The sequence below is a fragment of the Ceratotherium simum genome, chromosome 16 (genome assembly GCF_057802395.1).
Source record: "Ceratotherium simum simum isolate JZ-2026a chromosome 16, ASM5780239v1, whole genome shotgun sequence".
Lineage (NCBI taxonomy): Eukaryota > Metazoa > Chordata > Mammalia > Perissodactyla > Rhinocerotidae > Ceratotherium > Ceratotherium simum.
In genome coordinates this window covers 40,457,227-40,472,626 of record NC_141915.1, presented here as the reverse complement: position 1 = coordinate 40,472,626, position 15,400 = coordinate 40,457,227, and the positions used below count along the sequence as shown (strand labels likewise).

The following is a 15,400-nucleotide window of genomic DNA, read 5'->3' as shown; positions in this document are numbered from 1 at the left end:
TGAGTCGAAACAAAAGATCAGGAACTGTCCACGTCCATCAGAACACTGCTTGCCACCACGAGTCTGAACAAGTCTCTCTGTTTCCCTCATTTACTCTATTTTTATCTTGACTCCCTTTTGTCTTTCTCTCATGTTCAGAGATGTAAGTGACCGTAGAACACTTTAAAAGGGAACTCCCTCTAAACAGCTTCAAGGCTTCCTTTAGTCTTGACTAAATTTTTCCGTCTTGCACACAGTGAGATGAAAAGTCCAGAGGACTTCTGCAAGATTTTGTTGCCAGGACGGACAAGCAGAGCCAGTGTACTTTAGGTGACTTTATTTGTAATTAGGAATGATTTTGCCTTTGGGGCTGGCTAGTTCACCCCTGGAAGAGGCTTTTTTCTACTCTGGTTTTATAGCTCACACTCCTAAAAGGGGCAGGAGGTAACGGTGTCAGAGGACCTGAGTTAAAATCCTGACTCTAAAAAGTTCATCACTGAGTTAACACACATTTATGAAATGACTATAAGAAGCCAGACTTTGGTGCCTCAAAGATAGAAGACACAATCCCTGCTTTCAAGAAGCCAGCAGTCCCAGAGGAGTGTGACAAAGACAGTACAATGTGGTGAGTGAAGGAATACGGATGGACTCAGGTCCAGGAGGGGGCTGGGCCCTGCTGGGGGCTCCCAGCTTCCACAGTGGGGCAGGGATACCATGCTGTCTGCCCTCTGGAGGATCTTGGGCTCCAGAAGAGGACTTTCCTCATAGAAAGGCCTCTCCAAGCGGTGGAAACAGCACAGACCAAGGCCGTGACACCTACAAAATTCGCATGTTGAATTACACTGCGTATGCAGATCAGCTCTGAACCATTCACCTCCTTGAGCTGCTGGTTCTTCATCTGTAAAATGCGGACAATAACCCTTGCCTGGCTACATCAAGAGTTGTTATGCGGATTAGATAAAGAACATCTAAGGGCTATGTAAACTGGGAAGTCCCATTATCACCATTATGAAAGAGCAGTGTTGCACAGGACTCCAGCAAGATTCAGCTCAATGATAACAGTGGTCTGTGGCAGAAAGAATCCTGCCCTGGCTTTGCCACTAACCCACCACCTGTCCTCTGCCATACCCCACCACCCACGGACCTCAGTTTTCTTCATCTGTAAAGTTAATGACTTGAACCGAGGAACGCTCGAGTCCCTTCCGATGCTCTTTTATTTCTAAGTCCCCTTTAAATCTCATTGCCAGTAACCAGCACGCGGCTCCCCGCCCCCAGACTATTTCTTTATTCATTCCTAACCTTTACCTTGGCAGACGAAGCATAAGATTCATCAAGCACGTTAGACAACCCGTGGCACATTTCCTGTTTTCCTCCGTCTGCTCTGCAGGTCACAGACACACAGAACCCAACCTATCCAGGGCTCAGCAGGGACAGGGCTGCCGGCCACTCAACAAAGGCTGCATTCCTCCCAGGGCTACGGGAAGGCCCAAGCACAGGCCGGGGTTGTTTGGTTTTGAGGTGTGCTGGGGATGAAAGTCACCCTGGAAATGGAAGGCTCGGTCATTCATTCATTAATTATAATTGAAAGTTTGTTCTTAAGAACGTTTCCTTTGAAATTACTTTCTATCAGACAGCGACGGCCACAAAGGCCTCAGATACTCAGAACATTCCCAATTCCTCAGCACGAGCATTTTTATTCCAGGATCAGAGATTCTGTTCTGATCTGGCTCTTCCCTTGTGACTGTCTCCCACCCTCACTTTAGAGCTGGGGTTTGTTTATTTGGGGTGTGTGTATGTGTGTCTGTGTGTTTCATGTCTCCTTTTTAAAAGGAAGTGTATACTGCACCAAATAACCTTTTTGTAGACTTTAATCTGTCCCTTTTCAGATAAATGAACAATGGAAAAACTCCGCGGAAAGATTAGAAAGACACCTGAGACTAACACCCACCTAACGCTGTGGGCCACACCTCGGGGTTACAAATGGAAGGGAGAAGCAAACTGATACATTGATGTGGCTCTAAACAACAACAACGTTTGTGAAGGCCCAGGGGCGCTCGGGATTGACCAAGAGGAAACACATGTTGCACAACGATACAATCTTGTTGGTACAGTTGTCAGAGAAGGGAACTCCCACAGCGAAGGGCATAAAACCATCCGGGGCAGTCTGGGGCAGCTCAGTTCTGCGGCGCCAAGGAGCAGAGCAGAGCCCAGCCCTGCCCCAAACACAGATGGGACCATGAACTCCAGCCACAGCTTCAGCCAGAACCCCTCAGCCTCCCTCCATGGCACCAGAGGCAGCTGGGGCTGGCCGGGGAGCTTCCCTCGGGCTCCCAGTGTCCACAGAGGAGCGGGCGGTGTCCGCATCTCCCTCTCCTTCACCTCGCCAAGCTGCCCACCCCCTGGAGGGTCTTGGGGGTCTGGAAGAAGCAGTTCCCTCCTAGGTGGAAATGGGAAGGAGACGATGCAGAACCTCAATAACCGCCTGGCCTCCTACCTGGACAAGGTGCGTGCCCTGGAGGAGGCCAACGTGAAGCTTGAAAGTCATATCCTGAAGTGGCATCAGCAGAGAGATGCCAGTGGTAAGCAAGATTACTCCCAATATGAGGAAAACATCAGCCGCCTGCAGGAGCAGGTAAGATCCTGGGTGACCCTGGAACTCGAAAGGGTGCTGCATTTCTAGGGAACCCATGGGAGGAGAAATCAGTACAAAAGACAATTTCCAGGACAATGGCAAAAGAGCTTAAAGCAATTGTGAACAGAAGTATTCAAGGATATTTTCTTATTATGCCTTAAATTTGGACTTGGGAAAGTCTGTTTTGTATATTTATTTTTCTGTACATAAATTATGTAGAAAACCTTAAAAATGTAAGGCCACCAGCTGCTGTCCAGTATCATTTATGATCCAACCATTAAACAGTAATGATAAGGGCCGGTATTCATTTCACATGCACAGTGCACAAGGCACAAGAGAGCATTTACTCCTCATGACATCAGTTCTGCTCCACCTCAAAATCCTAGCAATAGTGTGATTATCCACCAAAAAAAGCTGAGTTATACTGTCTTGGAGATCACACCTAAAAGATGTCACTCCAGTAGCAGATACATCATTGTGACATCCCTGGTTATTTCCTCTTGGGGGCTTATAGAAGTTCTTAGTTGTAGCTGCTCACAGTTTTGAAAATGGCATATTGCTAGAAAAAAAATAAAATGAGAATAACTTTTGGAATCTTAGAGTTAGGATTGGGTTATGGAGTCTTCTTCAAAAAATAAGTAACTTTTTAACCAAACATTAAAAAAATTAAATTTATACCTTCTGGGATGTGTCATAACATTGGCTAGAAGCAGAAGGAATTCGGCCATTTCATATTTTATTTTTTAAAGGTACACAACTTCCTTCTTATGTAAAGTGGCCCCAGAAAACTCCTTGTAAGATCATGATTTAACCCATCCTAGAAAGGGCATCACAGATTTCCAATATTTATGCGGTATTATTTCTCAACACTCAGTCGTCCTTGTATGGATGTTGGAAGGACAAATCAAGATAATATAAATCTGTCCTCATAATGAACCCTAATTATTGAATAATCAACCTAATAACTGCATAATTACCTTAACTATATAGTACATGGTTGTCTTTACGAAAAAACAAGGTGACTCAACAAACTTCACCATTTTTTTTCATTAATAAAGTTGCTTTGGTTTTAGAATGGAGAGAATAGAAGATTTTTGCAAATGGACAGCTGAGAACATAACTTCCAAAGGAAATGTGAGATTAGACCTGGTCAAATAATTCACTAGCTGACAGCAGAGAGAAGGAGGGAAAGGGGGAAAAGGGAGGGAAACATTTATTGAGCACTTATTGTACACCAGGCATCATGTTAGGTATTTAATACACATATCAGCACTGTCCAAGAGCTTTCTGCAATGATGGAAACGTTCTATATCATCTAGTTTAATTCTCACAACAACTCTAGAAAGAAACTAAAGCTCAGAAAAGTGAAATAGCCATCCAAAGCCACCAGGAAGAGGCAGAGGTGGGATTCTAACCCCGGTCTGTTTCCAATGGCCTTATAATTTCCATACAGCACGGTGCTGACTAGCCTACCTCATACAAAAATGATACTGTTTATTAATAAAGATAATGCAATACATTTGCATTGTTAATCATACAAGCATACAATACATATTTCACACGTATTATCTCATTCTGTGAAGCAGGCATTTTTATCCCCAACTTATAGGTGAGGAGACTGAGACCAAGTGGTTGCCTAAATTCTTTGGAGCAGGATTGAGAAAAGTGAGTGGGGGCAATGACAAGGAGCCACTCTCCAGGTGGCCGGGGATTCTGGGTTCTGACACTAAATAGGAAGCTTCTTCAGTTTCAGATTCCACTCTTCTCTGGATTTCTTACTTCAGTTGTATTTTCTCCATTTGTAAAGAAAACAACTCTTTGAAATGGAGTTTGTCTATCTATGCCAACCTCGCCTGCTTGCAGGTGAGAAAACAGAGGCCCAAAGAGGTCCCACAACCACTCAGGGCTGACCCCTGCCCGGGCCTTGATGAAACGTTCTGAGTAGACACAGCACTCTCCCACCTCCAGTCTAGGGATATTAAATGTTACTCAAAAAGTCTACAAGAAATTGAGCTCAAAAATTAATCCTATCTTTTTGAAACACATCGTTGGACATAGTCATAGGGATATTAGAATCTTAGAATAGCTCACAATAGTAACATATTTGGCATTTTGGTTTACGGTCAAAAATTCTATTTTCCTCTCCCCAGTATGAGATTACACACCCTGGAGCAACAATGCGGCACTAATATACCAACTAGTTTCTTTTAAAAGAATGAACTCAAGGCCTTGGGGAGAATCCAGGTGATTAATTAGAACATACAAGGCAAAGCCTATGCCTCATATATTGTTTCTCAGTCCACCCTCATCCATTCATTACCGTGAAGGATGTCTCAGAAATAGTCACTGTGTCATCACATGGTATCAGGAAAATCGAACAGTGGAAATAGTTTCGGTTTTTAAATGTGCTCCTATATCAAGTGCATTTCAGAACTCAGCACTCATGTACTATGAGAATGCTGGCTGGGGGAATCAGACTCTTAAGGTGGGCTTTGCAATGGATAAATTACCAATTTAACTCAGAAAAGCCAAATAACCCCACAGATGGTGTTATTGATTTTCTGATTCCGTGGGGCATCTAGTGCATGGTTTCTCTGGATGTCAATCAACACCTCGGTGCACAACTAAAGCTAACCCCAGGGGTCCCCAGGTCTTTTTGGAGGGAGCTACTTTTCATTTCCCATGAGCATAGATAATACAAAGAATAAAGAGCCTGGAGAGAAAAGCATTGGTAAGAAAGTCCCTAAGCAGCACTGTGGAGGGGAGACAAGGAAATACCTACAGAATCCTTTTTTAGAGCAAAGGAAGTAGTCACAGTACTATTTGGAATCCACCAAGGGAAGAAAGAAGTTGGGCAGGGGCAGCCAGCCTGGACATCTTTCACCACGAACAGCACAAGCTTGAGAATGCATTTCAACATATAAAACCTGAGGTTTATCCAACACAGACATTGGCTCTAATTAAAAAAGTGCTAGATTTTTAAAAAGAAAATTAAACAATTTAGATTTTTCTGAACTCATTTAATTTCAACTAATTTTTCAGAGTGTCTACAGTATGCCCAGAATATGCTAAGTATTTTACAACATTATTTTATTTAATATCTTCTAATCAAATTCTCACAACTCTTTGATGAAGCGGCTATTATTATTGCCTTTTTATGGATGAAGAACCAAGACTCGGCAAGCACACTCAGCGGGGTGCTGGGGCAGGATCCCAGGCCCTGCTCTTTGAGTTCCAGACCCAGTGTTCTTACCACCTCTGAATCCTGCCATTGTGCATTCATGACACCAAATTCCAAGTAATCAGTGGAGCTTTGAATAGGACCAGATTTTTAAAAGGTGCCTTTGTATTGAGGTATAACTTTGTCCTAAAAACTCCTTTCTAAATAAAGGAATTGTCTGTATACACACAATGGGACTGTCACAGGATTCTCTGGTTCAACTAAGTTACAGAAGTTTGGAACTAGGACCTCTAATGTCACCTGTTTCTAGTGCAAACTACTTATTTAACAGATAATGAAATTGAAGCCCAGGGAGTGGAGTGGCTGGCCCAAGTTCATGCTGTTGGTCAGTAACAAGAAGTAAAAGGAAAATCTCCCAGCTCCTAGTTCAGCACAATGCGTGATATAAAAGTAGTATTATACCTTTGACATTGAGATATCTTCCATCCAATTTTCCTAAAGACAGTGACATACATCAAAGGTGCACCATTTCTCTGATTACAACCACCTAGACCTATTTACAAATCATATATGTATACACAATTGCTCAGGGAGACACTTCCAACAACATTTTTCTTTTTAAAGTAAAAAAAAAAAAGTATATAAATATCCAGTGAAAGTCTTTAACAGGAGGCTTTAACACAGAGTTTATTAAGCTGCTTCATTCAATGGGAAAGAATTATTTCAGTGAACATTTTAATAGCTACAATGGGGCATTCTCATCACAGAATACATTACAAACACATACACAACATACCTACAAGTTATGTGTAGCCAGAAAAAAGAGTCGTCTATGCTGACAAGTCATATACCAGGAGACTAGAGGGCAGAAATGCAGCTCTCCTGTATGAGTGTGTCCGACTGAAATGACTCTCGGTGCGTGTTTTACAGATAGTGGGCGGTCAGCTGAACAATGCTCAGATCATTCTCCTCATCGACAACGCCAGGACGGCAGTGGACGCCTTCAGCCTCAAGTAAGTTCCTTCTTGACTGTGTTGTGGGGGTTTTTTGTTTGGTGGTTTTGTCTTGTTTTGAGGGTTGCTCTTGTTTTTGTTTTGCAAAAGGGAAACATCTCACCATTACTCACATATAAAATCTTACTAAAATACAATTAAAAGGTATAACAAGAACAAATACTTGTCTTAACCCTGGTTTAAACAAACCAGATATAAAATATATTTTTTGGTATGGGAAAATTTGAATATGAACCAAGAATTAGATGATATTGAAGAGTTATCATTAATTTTTTAGGTGTGATAATGTTATTATGCTTATTTAGAAAAACATATTATTCTTAAAAAATGCATTCTGAAGTATTTAGGGGTGAAATGTCATAATGTCAATAATCGACTTCAAAATACAAAATAGAATATAGATAAGGCAAATATGGCAAAACGTGAATGGTTGCTAAATCTAAGTGCTGGGCATATGATGTTTATTATTTTATTCTCTCTAATTAAAAAAAAATAACATTGAATCATCATCACAGAAAAACACGCATGAAATAGACATACAGAGGATGCACAGCATGTATTCAGTTGCTCCCAATAAACCTAAAAAGTAAGAGAGTCATTTCTAGACTAAGCTAAATCCTTACAAAGACCATAGCATTCTACCAACAGGTGTGCTCTTCCCTTCCTTCTAACCAAAGGTATGAAAATGAACACTCTTTCAAGAAAGACTTGGAAACTGAAGTTGAGGGTCTCCGAAAGACCTTGGATGATCTGACCATTGTCATAACAGACCTGGAACAGGAGGTTGAGGGAATGAGGAAAGAGCTCATCCTCATGAAGAAGCGCCATGAGCAGGTAGGACTCCCCACGAGCTCCTGATAACTGGCACAGTTCTCAATCTGCAAATTTCAGGTGATTCAATAGCTACACAAGAAACCACCAACTGAAGGCCAGCCCTATTGTCCTTCCACCTAAATAATCATAAAGAACCCATGTAAATATCTAATTTTTCCAACTTCAAGGTTATCTACTCAATAACAACAGCCAAAATACAATCACAATTAATGACGAATTGGACAACAATTTTGTTAACACACAATATTTACCTAGACTTGTTTATTAATATAATAGTGTAAGAATAAATGTGTGAGATTGAACCTCCTCCATTGACCCAATGTGCAGCAAATTGGGGGACAATAGAATAAAGAGAATCTGCCACTGGCCAAGGTAAATATGACTAGTGGCAAAACTAAGAATCCTAATTTCCAGAAGCATTTAACTGACTTTTAAAAAGTTACTATCCATCTAAAGTCCCTGAGACTCTAATAAAATGATAGAAATGCAATCCCCATTTTAGGCAAACAAAATTGCTTATGAACATCAAAGAGCCTCAGTTTCTGAACAGCTGGTCAGGCAGTGATTGTTCATTAAAACTTTCCTTGGGTTTCTTGGTTTTTATATCCTATGGGTGTCAGCCCTACAGAGTCATAATGCATTGACGAGATTTTAAAAGCCTCTACACCTTTTGGCTTTGGGTTACTGAGCTGCTTCCCAAAAGCTTTGGTCTAGAATCTGAAAAGTTCAACTGCTTAAATGTGTCAATTCACCCACAAATATTTGCTGAAGAGTACTTTATACACTGTGTAAGCATAATTCTTTCTGAAACGTTTTCAACCAAGGATTAAGCCAGTAATCACAGAGGCCATTTGATACCTGTCTGATACTATCTTTATTTTATAAAAGTATAAGAGAAAAAAAAGCATACAATGTTTTGTCATCAGCAAGTAATAACTGAGAAACCAAACCAAATCAGTGAAAGAGTAGTAACCACATAAGCTGAATTTCTAAAAGATGCCTTAACTGCTGCCCATCAACACACTTTCAGCCTTCTGATTGTCACAGCTGATTCATTTTCTTTCTCCATTATTCAACAGGAAATAGAGGAACATCATGTGCCAAACGACTTCAAGGTCAATGTGAAGGTGGATACAACCCCAGGGGAAGATCTGATTAAGGTCTTGGAGGATATGAGGCAGGAATATGAGTCTATAATAAAGAAGAAGCATCAAGATTTGGACACCTGGTATAAAGAGCAGGTAAAAGAAAGGTGCCCAGACTCCCCAAAGGTTCCATTTCCATGTGGTCCAATGCCAATGCCTCTGCCCTTTGCTTGGTCTCACAGTCAGCGGCAACGGCCCAGGAGGTGGCCAGTCCAACAGTTGTACAGAGCAGCCAAAGTGACACCCATGAACTGAAGCGTACTTTCCAGGCCCTGGAGATTGACCTGCAGGCGCAGTGCAACAGGGTGAGTCTGAGCTTGGAAAATCCTGGATGGGTACCGCCTCCTCCGCAAAGCTTTCCTTGACCTCTCTTTTGCGCCCATCTCCCCAAATCCCTTGGGACATCTCTCACTTCCCACTTTCCATCCAAATTGTGATGAGAATGATAATAAGAGCTATCATTTATTGAGTATCCACGTTGTGTCAGATGGTATGTTAGGGAGTTCATTGTATTAAATGTCATCAATCCTCACATTAACCTTTCCAGGTAGGTCTTATTGTTCTGATTTTAGAGATAAGGAAACCAAATCTCCAGACAGTTAAGTAAATAGGCCCAAGGTCACACAGCTAGTAAATCGTCAGTGGGGCGAAGCCATGTGGTGTTTTGGGGGTGGGGCAGCCCTAGACTCCCATAATCTCGACCAGGGTTCTCCCCACTTACAACCAGGCTGTCCCCCCAAACCCCAATAAAAAGAAATTCTGGTGCCAACATGAGTCGGTGGCAAATCCAGGCCTGCCTGATTCCAATCATTGTGTATGTGTCTTATCACCTAGTAAACTATAAATTCTTGAGTCTAAGTCATTTCTATAATCTTCATGGTTTTTGGTAAATTGCTTTGTGAAATATCTTAAGCATTCAAAATTCATTAAATAAAATCTATCCTTTGAGTCCTTTTGTAGCCTATCTGAATCTTCTAATCATCATCAATATCATTCCCCAGTGCTACTCCGCCCTCAGTCTTAAGGAGAAATAATTAGTTCATTTTATTGTAGGTGCACGTGATAAATTACTGCTATGTTGTAGGAATCAGTGATGGTGAACAGACATTTAAAACGTGCACTGTCACAGTGATAATAATGAGCACAGAAATAATTACAGTGTTTTATAGCTTTCAAAACATTTTAACATACAGTATTTCACAACAACCCTGTGAGGTCAATAGGGCATTTATATCCATTTTCATGCATTCTACTATCTGACACTATTCTAAGCACTGAGGATTTGACAGTAAAGGAGTTTTTGTTCTAGTGGGGATGACAGATAATAAATGCACAAATCATCAAAATACATAATATGTCAGATGGAGAAAAGTGCTACAAAGGAATGAAGCATGGGAGGAAGGTAAGGTGCGGCTGGGTGAAGAGCTGCCGTTTTGAACAAGGCGGTCAGGAAAAGTTTTACTGTTAAGGTGACAGTTGAGCAAAAACCTAAAAGTGGTAAGGAGGTGCATTATGTGGCTATGGCGGGGGGGTGGGTCCGGGTGGAAGGAACAGCAAATGCAAAAGCTATGAGGCACACGTGTGTCCAGTGGGTTGGAGAAATAGCAGGGAAGCCAATGTGGCTGCAGTGGGTGAACAAAGAGAAGGAGAAAGGAGAGAAGGGGCGGGAAGGGGAGGAGGCAGGAAGGAAGAGGTGGAGAGGCCATGGGGTAACGACGGAGCCAGACTGTGTAGCCTTGAACCTTAGAGGGAGGTTAAGAGGAATTTTTTTTTTTTTTTTTTTTGTGAGGGAGATCAGCCCTGAGCTAACATCCATGCCAATCCTCCTCTTTTTGCTGAGGAAGACCGGCTCTGAGCTAACATCTATTGCCAATCCTCCTCCTTTTTTTTTTCCCCAAAGCCCCAGTAGATAGTTGTGTGTCATAGCTGCACATCCTTCTAGTTGCTGTATGTGGGACACGGCCTCAGCATGGCCGGAGAGGCGGTGCGTCGGTGCGCACCGGGGATCTGAACCCCGGGCCGTCAGTAGCAGAGCACGCGCACTTAACTGCTAAGCCACCGGGCCGGCCCAAGAGAAATTTGAAATAGCAGGTATAGATAACATTTTGAGGAATTTTGCCGTAGGTGAAAGAGATCAGAGAAACTGGATGACAGCTATAGGTAGATATAGTTTCAAGAGAGAAAAATTTTGATGTGGGAGAAATTATTCTATTTGAAAGCTGGTGGGAATAATCTAGTAGAGAGGAGAACACTGATGATGCAAGAAGGTAGGCAACTGCTGAGATGACTGGAGCACAGACAGCTCATGCCTGGTAACAGGAGAAAACGAGTATCTGGGCACAGATTCAAGCACGTGGGTGGGAGTAACGGTGGGAGCTGGTGGGAGTCCTCTCCTGATGGCTTTCATCTTCTCAATGATGTAGGAAGCAAGGCCATGGGCTGAGCGAAAGGATGAGGAGGAGGGAGGTTTGAAGACAGAGGAGAAGGAATGAAATAGCGCTCTGGGAGAATAAGAGAGTGACTAGACCAGGGACATGTGGTTTAATGGGCAGGCAGCATTAAGGGCCCCCTGAAAGTCAGCAGCCACGATAAAATGAGAGTATCCAGCTCAGTTATGAGTTTCTCTTTAAGATTCAAATTGGGTGCTCCAGGAAAGCAAGTGGCAAATCCAAACAGAACGGGAACTTGAACTCGCTTCTCTGTATCCTAGCCCAGCAACTGCATTTTGCAGCTTTTAGAATTTCCTCAAAAATGACAATTTGTTACCATGGCCATAATCAAAAAAGCATTGCTTGAGACTTGGGTTGCCAGATTAACCAAATTAAAATATAGAACACCCAGTTAAATTTGAATTTCAGATAAACAACAAAGTTTTTTTGGTATAAGTATGTGTCATGCAATACTGGGGCAATATTTGTACTAAAAAAATTACTCGTTCATCTGAAACTCAAGTTTAACTAAGTGCCCTCTATTTTATCTGGCATCCCTCCTCGAGATCCTTCTGTGAAGATACAAAGAGACAGCCATCCCAGTTGCTATTTCCCTCTAGGAGTTTTCAATCCAGCCAGAGACAGAATGTAAGCACAAAGAGGTAAGGAACAGATCAGGGCAAGGCGGCATGTGCCCAACCCCAACCGAGTAGCGTAAACAATAAACACTCCAGGAGCGCAGCGAAGTTGCCAAGAGCTCCCCGACACAAAGTTTTTATACCCAGAAAATGGGCTTCCTAAGTCCTCACACTGCTCAACTCCTCACTGCCCCAGCCCCAAACCTGTAAGTCAGCCTGCTTCTCATCTTTGCATCCCGAGCAGCCACCAAGACATCTAGCAGAGTGGTCAGTGTATTCTAACTACTCAACAAGCACGTGCTATGGAATCAATCAAGCCACCAGTCAATTAAGGGAAGAAATATCACTTCCTCTTTCAGAAATCTGCTTTAGAAAACATGTTATCGGAGACCCAGTCTCGGTACTCCTGCCAGCTCCAGGACATGCAACAGATCATCTCCCACTATGAGGAGGAATTGAAGCAGCTACGCCATGACCTGGAGCATCAGAACAACGAATACGAGGTCCTCCTGGGCATCAAAACCCACCTAGAGAAGGAAATCGCCACCTACCGCCAGCTCCTTGAGGGAGAGAGTGAAGGGTAAGGCAGAGGCTGGCAGGGGAGAGGAGGACACGTAGGGCACCCAGCTTGTGTGTGTGTTCGTGTACCTTAGGGTACTACTAGTGATCGTCACTCTAGAGAAAGAGAGGTTTACGCTAAATTTCTCCTGAAGATACTTAGCTCAGGTTCTATTTCATTAAGCAGCAAGTGTGAATTAATCAGCTCTTACTCCCAGGACAGAGATTTGAGGTCAACAGTTAAAATTAATATATTAAAATCTCTAGAAAGAAACAACTAAGAAGGTTTGGCTGTAGTGTTTCCCAGTGGGAATGCACACAATTTGGGCTCCACAAAAAAGGAAGGTTTGGTAAATATTTTAGCCCAAGAGCAGGAAAAGATTCAGAGAGATTGAGATGTCTAGATTTTCAATCTGGTATTTCTGACCATCTTGGCAAACGACAATGGCTGTCCACAAAAAGGGCACATACATTCTACGACCCAAGACAAAGGTTTAGAAGATCTTTAAAAATACATAAATAAAATGTTATCGGACCAAACTTTGAACAGGCTGAACAGCCCAGGGGTTCCAGGCTTCAGACCCAGGATCCTGAAAAGGATCCTGGTGGAGGCAAAGCCTGCAGCCAGCTGAAAGGATAGAGGTGGTTTGGTAGACTTTCCCTGACCCCAGGGTCGGTGGGAAGCATTATTAACCGGCTTCTGGATCCAGGAGGGTTCTCCCATGACCTCCTGACCTTGAGACTACACAGCTCAGACAATTATCCTCATTAAAGATCCACAAATTTACAAGCAGGCAAAGGAAGTTAGTTCATCTTGAGAAGTTTTTATGATTGTTGCTAATACTAAAACGAGCTTTAACCTTTATCCCTTTTATAGGACAATGGAGGAATCTAAGTCAAGTGTGAAAGGTAAAAAAATTTCTTTAATTGTTTAAATCTACTTTATACAAATGAAATCAGCACGTTTATCCATTCTGTAGTATTCGTAATCCTTAGTGTACTCCCAAATTTCCTGTGTTCAATTTTTATTTCACTCCCAAACGGCCAGGAATTTTGAATTAACAAATTAGATAACACGGAACAAAGCGAGCTCTCAATATTGTCCTCAACAATATATCTGAAAGCTCTTTGCAAGCAGTGAAGTGAATGAAAATAATCATTAATATTATTCTATCTCTATTAAGTAATGGAGTCTGTTTACTAAACTCCTAGAAAATTAAAAGGAAATGATTTCACTAATCTCCCAAACTATATTCTGTTGTACACTAGTGTTCCATGAGATTTGAAACGTGTATTTTTGTGCTCTATGGCCAGATATGGTTGGGAATACTATGTGCCATTATCCTCTTCGTGAAGAGTCATGTTGTGTGTCAGTAACTTCAAGATGGAACAAGTACTGCTGTGGGGGGAGAAAGGAACATTTTACTTTGTGTAACCCAGTGCTCCCAAATATCTTTGATCTGGGAACTCTATTTTCTCAGATTACCTTTAACATCTCACAGAAAAGTTCCAAGAAACCACAGTCTGGGACAAGTGGTACTTTCTGTTAATTTACAAGTGGTAAAAATGTTCTAAGGCATTAGAGATTCAGAGAATCAGAGTTTGAGAAACCATCACAGAACAGCTGATCTAACTGCTAACCCCTGCAAGATCCCGACAGATGAACCTTCAGCCTCTCCTCACCCACCGCCAGGGATGGGGAACACATTACTTGGTGGGGTGGCCCAATCTGCTGTTGAAGAGGTTTGATTTTAACAAAGTTCTCCCCGTATGTGTATTAATGGTTTCAATTCTTCCCTCTGGTCTAGAATCAGTTTACTAATATGTCAACAAAGCATTATTCAAATAAATCATATCTTTGAAAACAGTGACCATGATAAACATCCCTGGCTTCTCACCCATTCCTCATAAGCATGCTTTATAGATCTTCAAATGAAGTGCCCAGAATGGCATTAGTGCTCTGTAAGCTCACAGAATCTGTGACACAAGTGCTACAAAGCCCACATGAGCAGAAAGGACTCCTTGAGTGCTTGTGGTTAGAGAATAGATTCTGCTTTAGGCATATCTAGGATGAAGGTCTTGACCCCTAGAAGGTGACGCTGTTTAGGCACCCTCATTTCCTGGAGGGTGGGAGGAAAAACCTTCCTGGTGAGATCTCTTTTCATTCCCGCAGAGCCCGCCATATTGCTTAGTGATCATTTTGGAAGGCACAGAGAGCCTCAGGTGCTGAGTGCAGGGAGCTGAAAATGAGTACAGTTCAGATGGTGGGAGGAGCATGGCAGTGACCTCTTCGTTGCTCTTTCCCTCAGCGTCTGCAGCTCCAAAGATCAAGGCCATCACCCAGGAGAGCATCAACGGAAGAGTAATTCTTTCGCAAGTGAATGAGATCCAAAAGTATTCATGAAACCAATAAAAGTTTTTGCCTGTTGTAAAAACTATTTTTCCCCAATGGAAAGTCCTTGCCCAGACACAAATGAGTGAGTCCTAAGAGGTATTCCCGGAGTTATCAAACTCAAACTTTTATTTTTTTCTCTGTAACAATCTCATCAGATGTTCCATAATGATCTTGATATACTGCTGCACTTTTTGAATCAAAGTAGGAGTTGATGAGCTTAAAGCTCTACTTCCCTACTGCAGTCTTCAGATTCCCATCACCGTGTATCTGTTTTGTAGCCAATAAAACTCTACACCACCTGCATCATGTCTTTTTTTATATTATAAGGAAAGATAAGACCCCAAGGTCTCATTCTAGTGAGGGATTCTCAGAACATTGTCCATGAAAGATCCAGATGCACCTTAATGCTTTGAACATGTCCACAGCAGCCAAACACCGGGCAGAACTGTTACCCTGCAGCCATGCAACCGAGGACGAGATGTGACTCATGAGGCTCTCCAGACTTCTGCCAGCAGGAAGGGGGGAAAATAGAGAAAGGGAGGCCTACAAAGCCTCACTGAGAATGTGAGATGACCAGAAATTATTCTATCTCACAT

General features: G+C 42.2%; 1 protein-coding gene across 2 annotated transcripts; it reads left to right on the top strand.

The window, feature by feature from the left end:
* The first annotated feature begins 2,215 nt into the window (after positions 1-2,215).
* On the top strand, positions 2,216-14,830 carry KRT23 (keratin 23). 2 transcript variants are annotated; one of them, XM_087440215.1, is made up of 8 exons: positions 2,216-2,611; positions 6,723-6,805; positions 7,483-7,639; positions 8,719-8,880; positions 8,967-9,089; positions 12,211-12,431; positions 13,287-13,318; positions 14,728-14,830. In XM_087440215.1, the coding sequence occupies exons 1-8, from the start codon at positions 2,216-2,218 to the stop codon at positions 14,811-14,813; spliced, it is 1,260 nt and encodes a 419-aa protein (XP_087296341.1). In that variant the 3' UTR covers positions 14,814-14,830. The 2 variants fall into 2 exon arrangements, with proteins under 2 accessions (XP_087296341.1, XP_014646189.2); XM_014790703.2 differs by having other exon boundaries at positions 14,719-14,830.
* Positions 14,831-15,400: the final 570 nt, after the last annotated feature.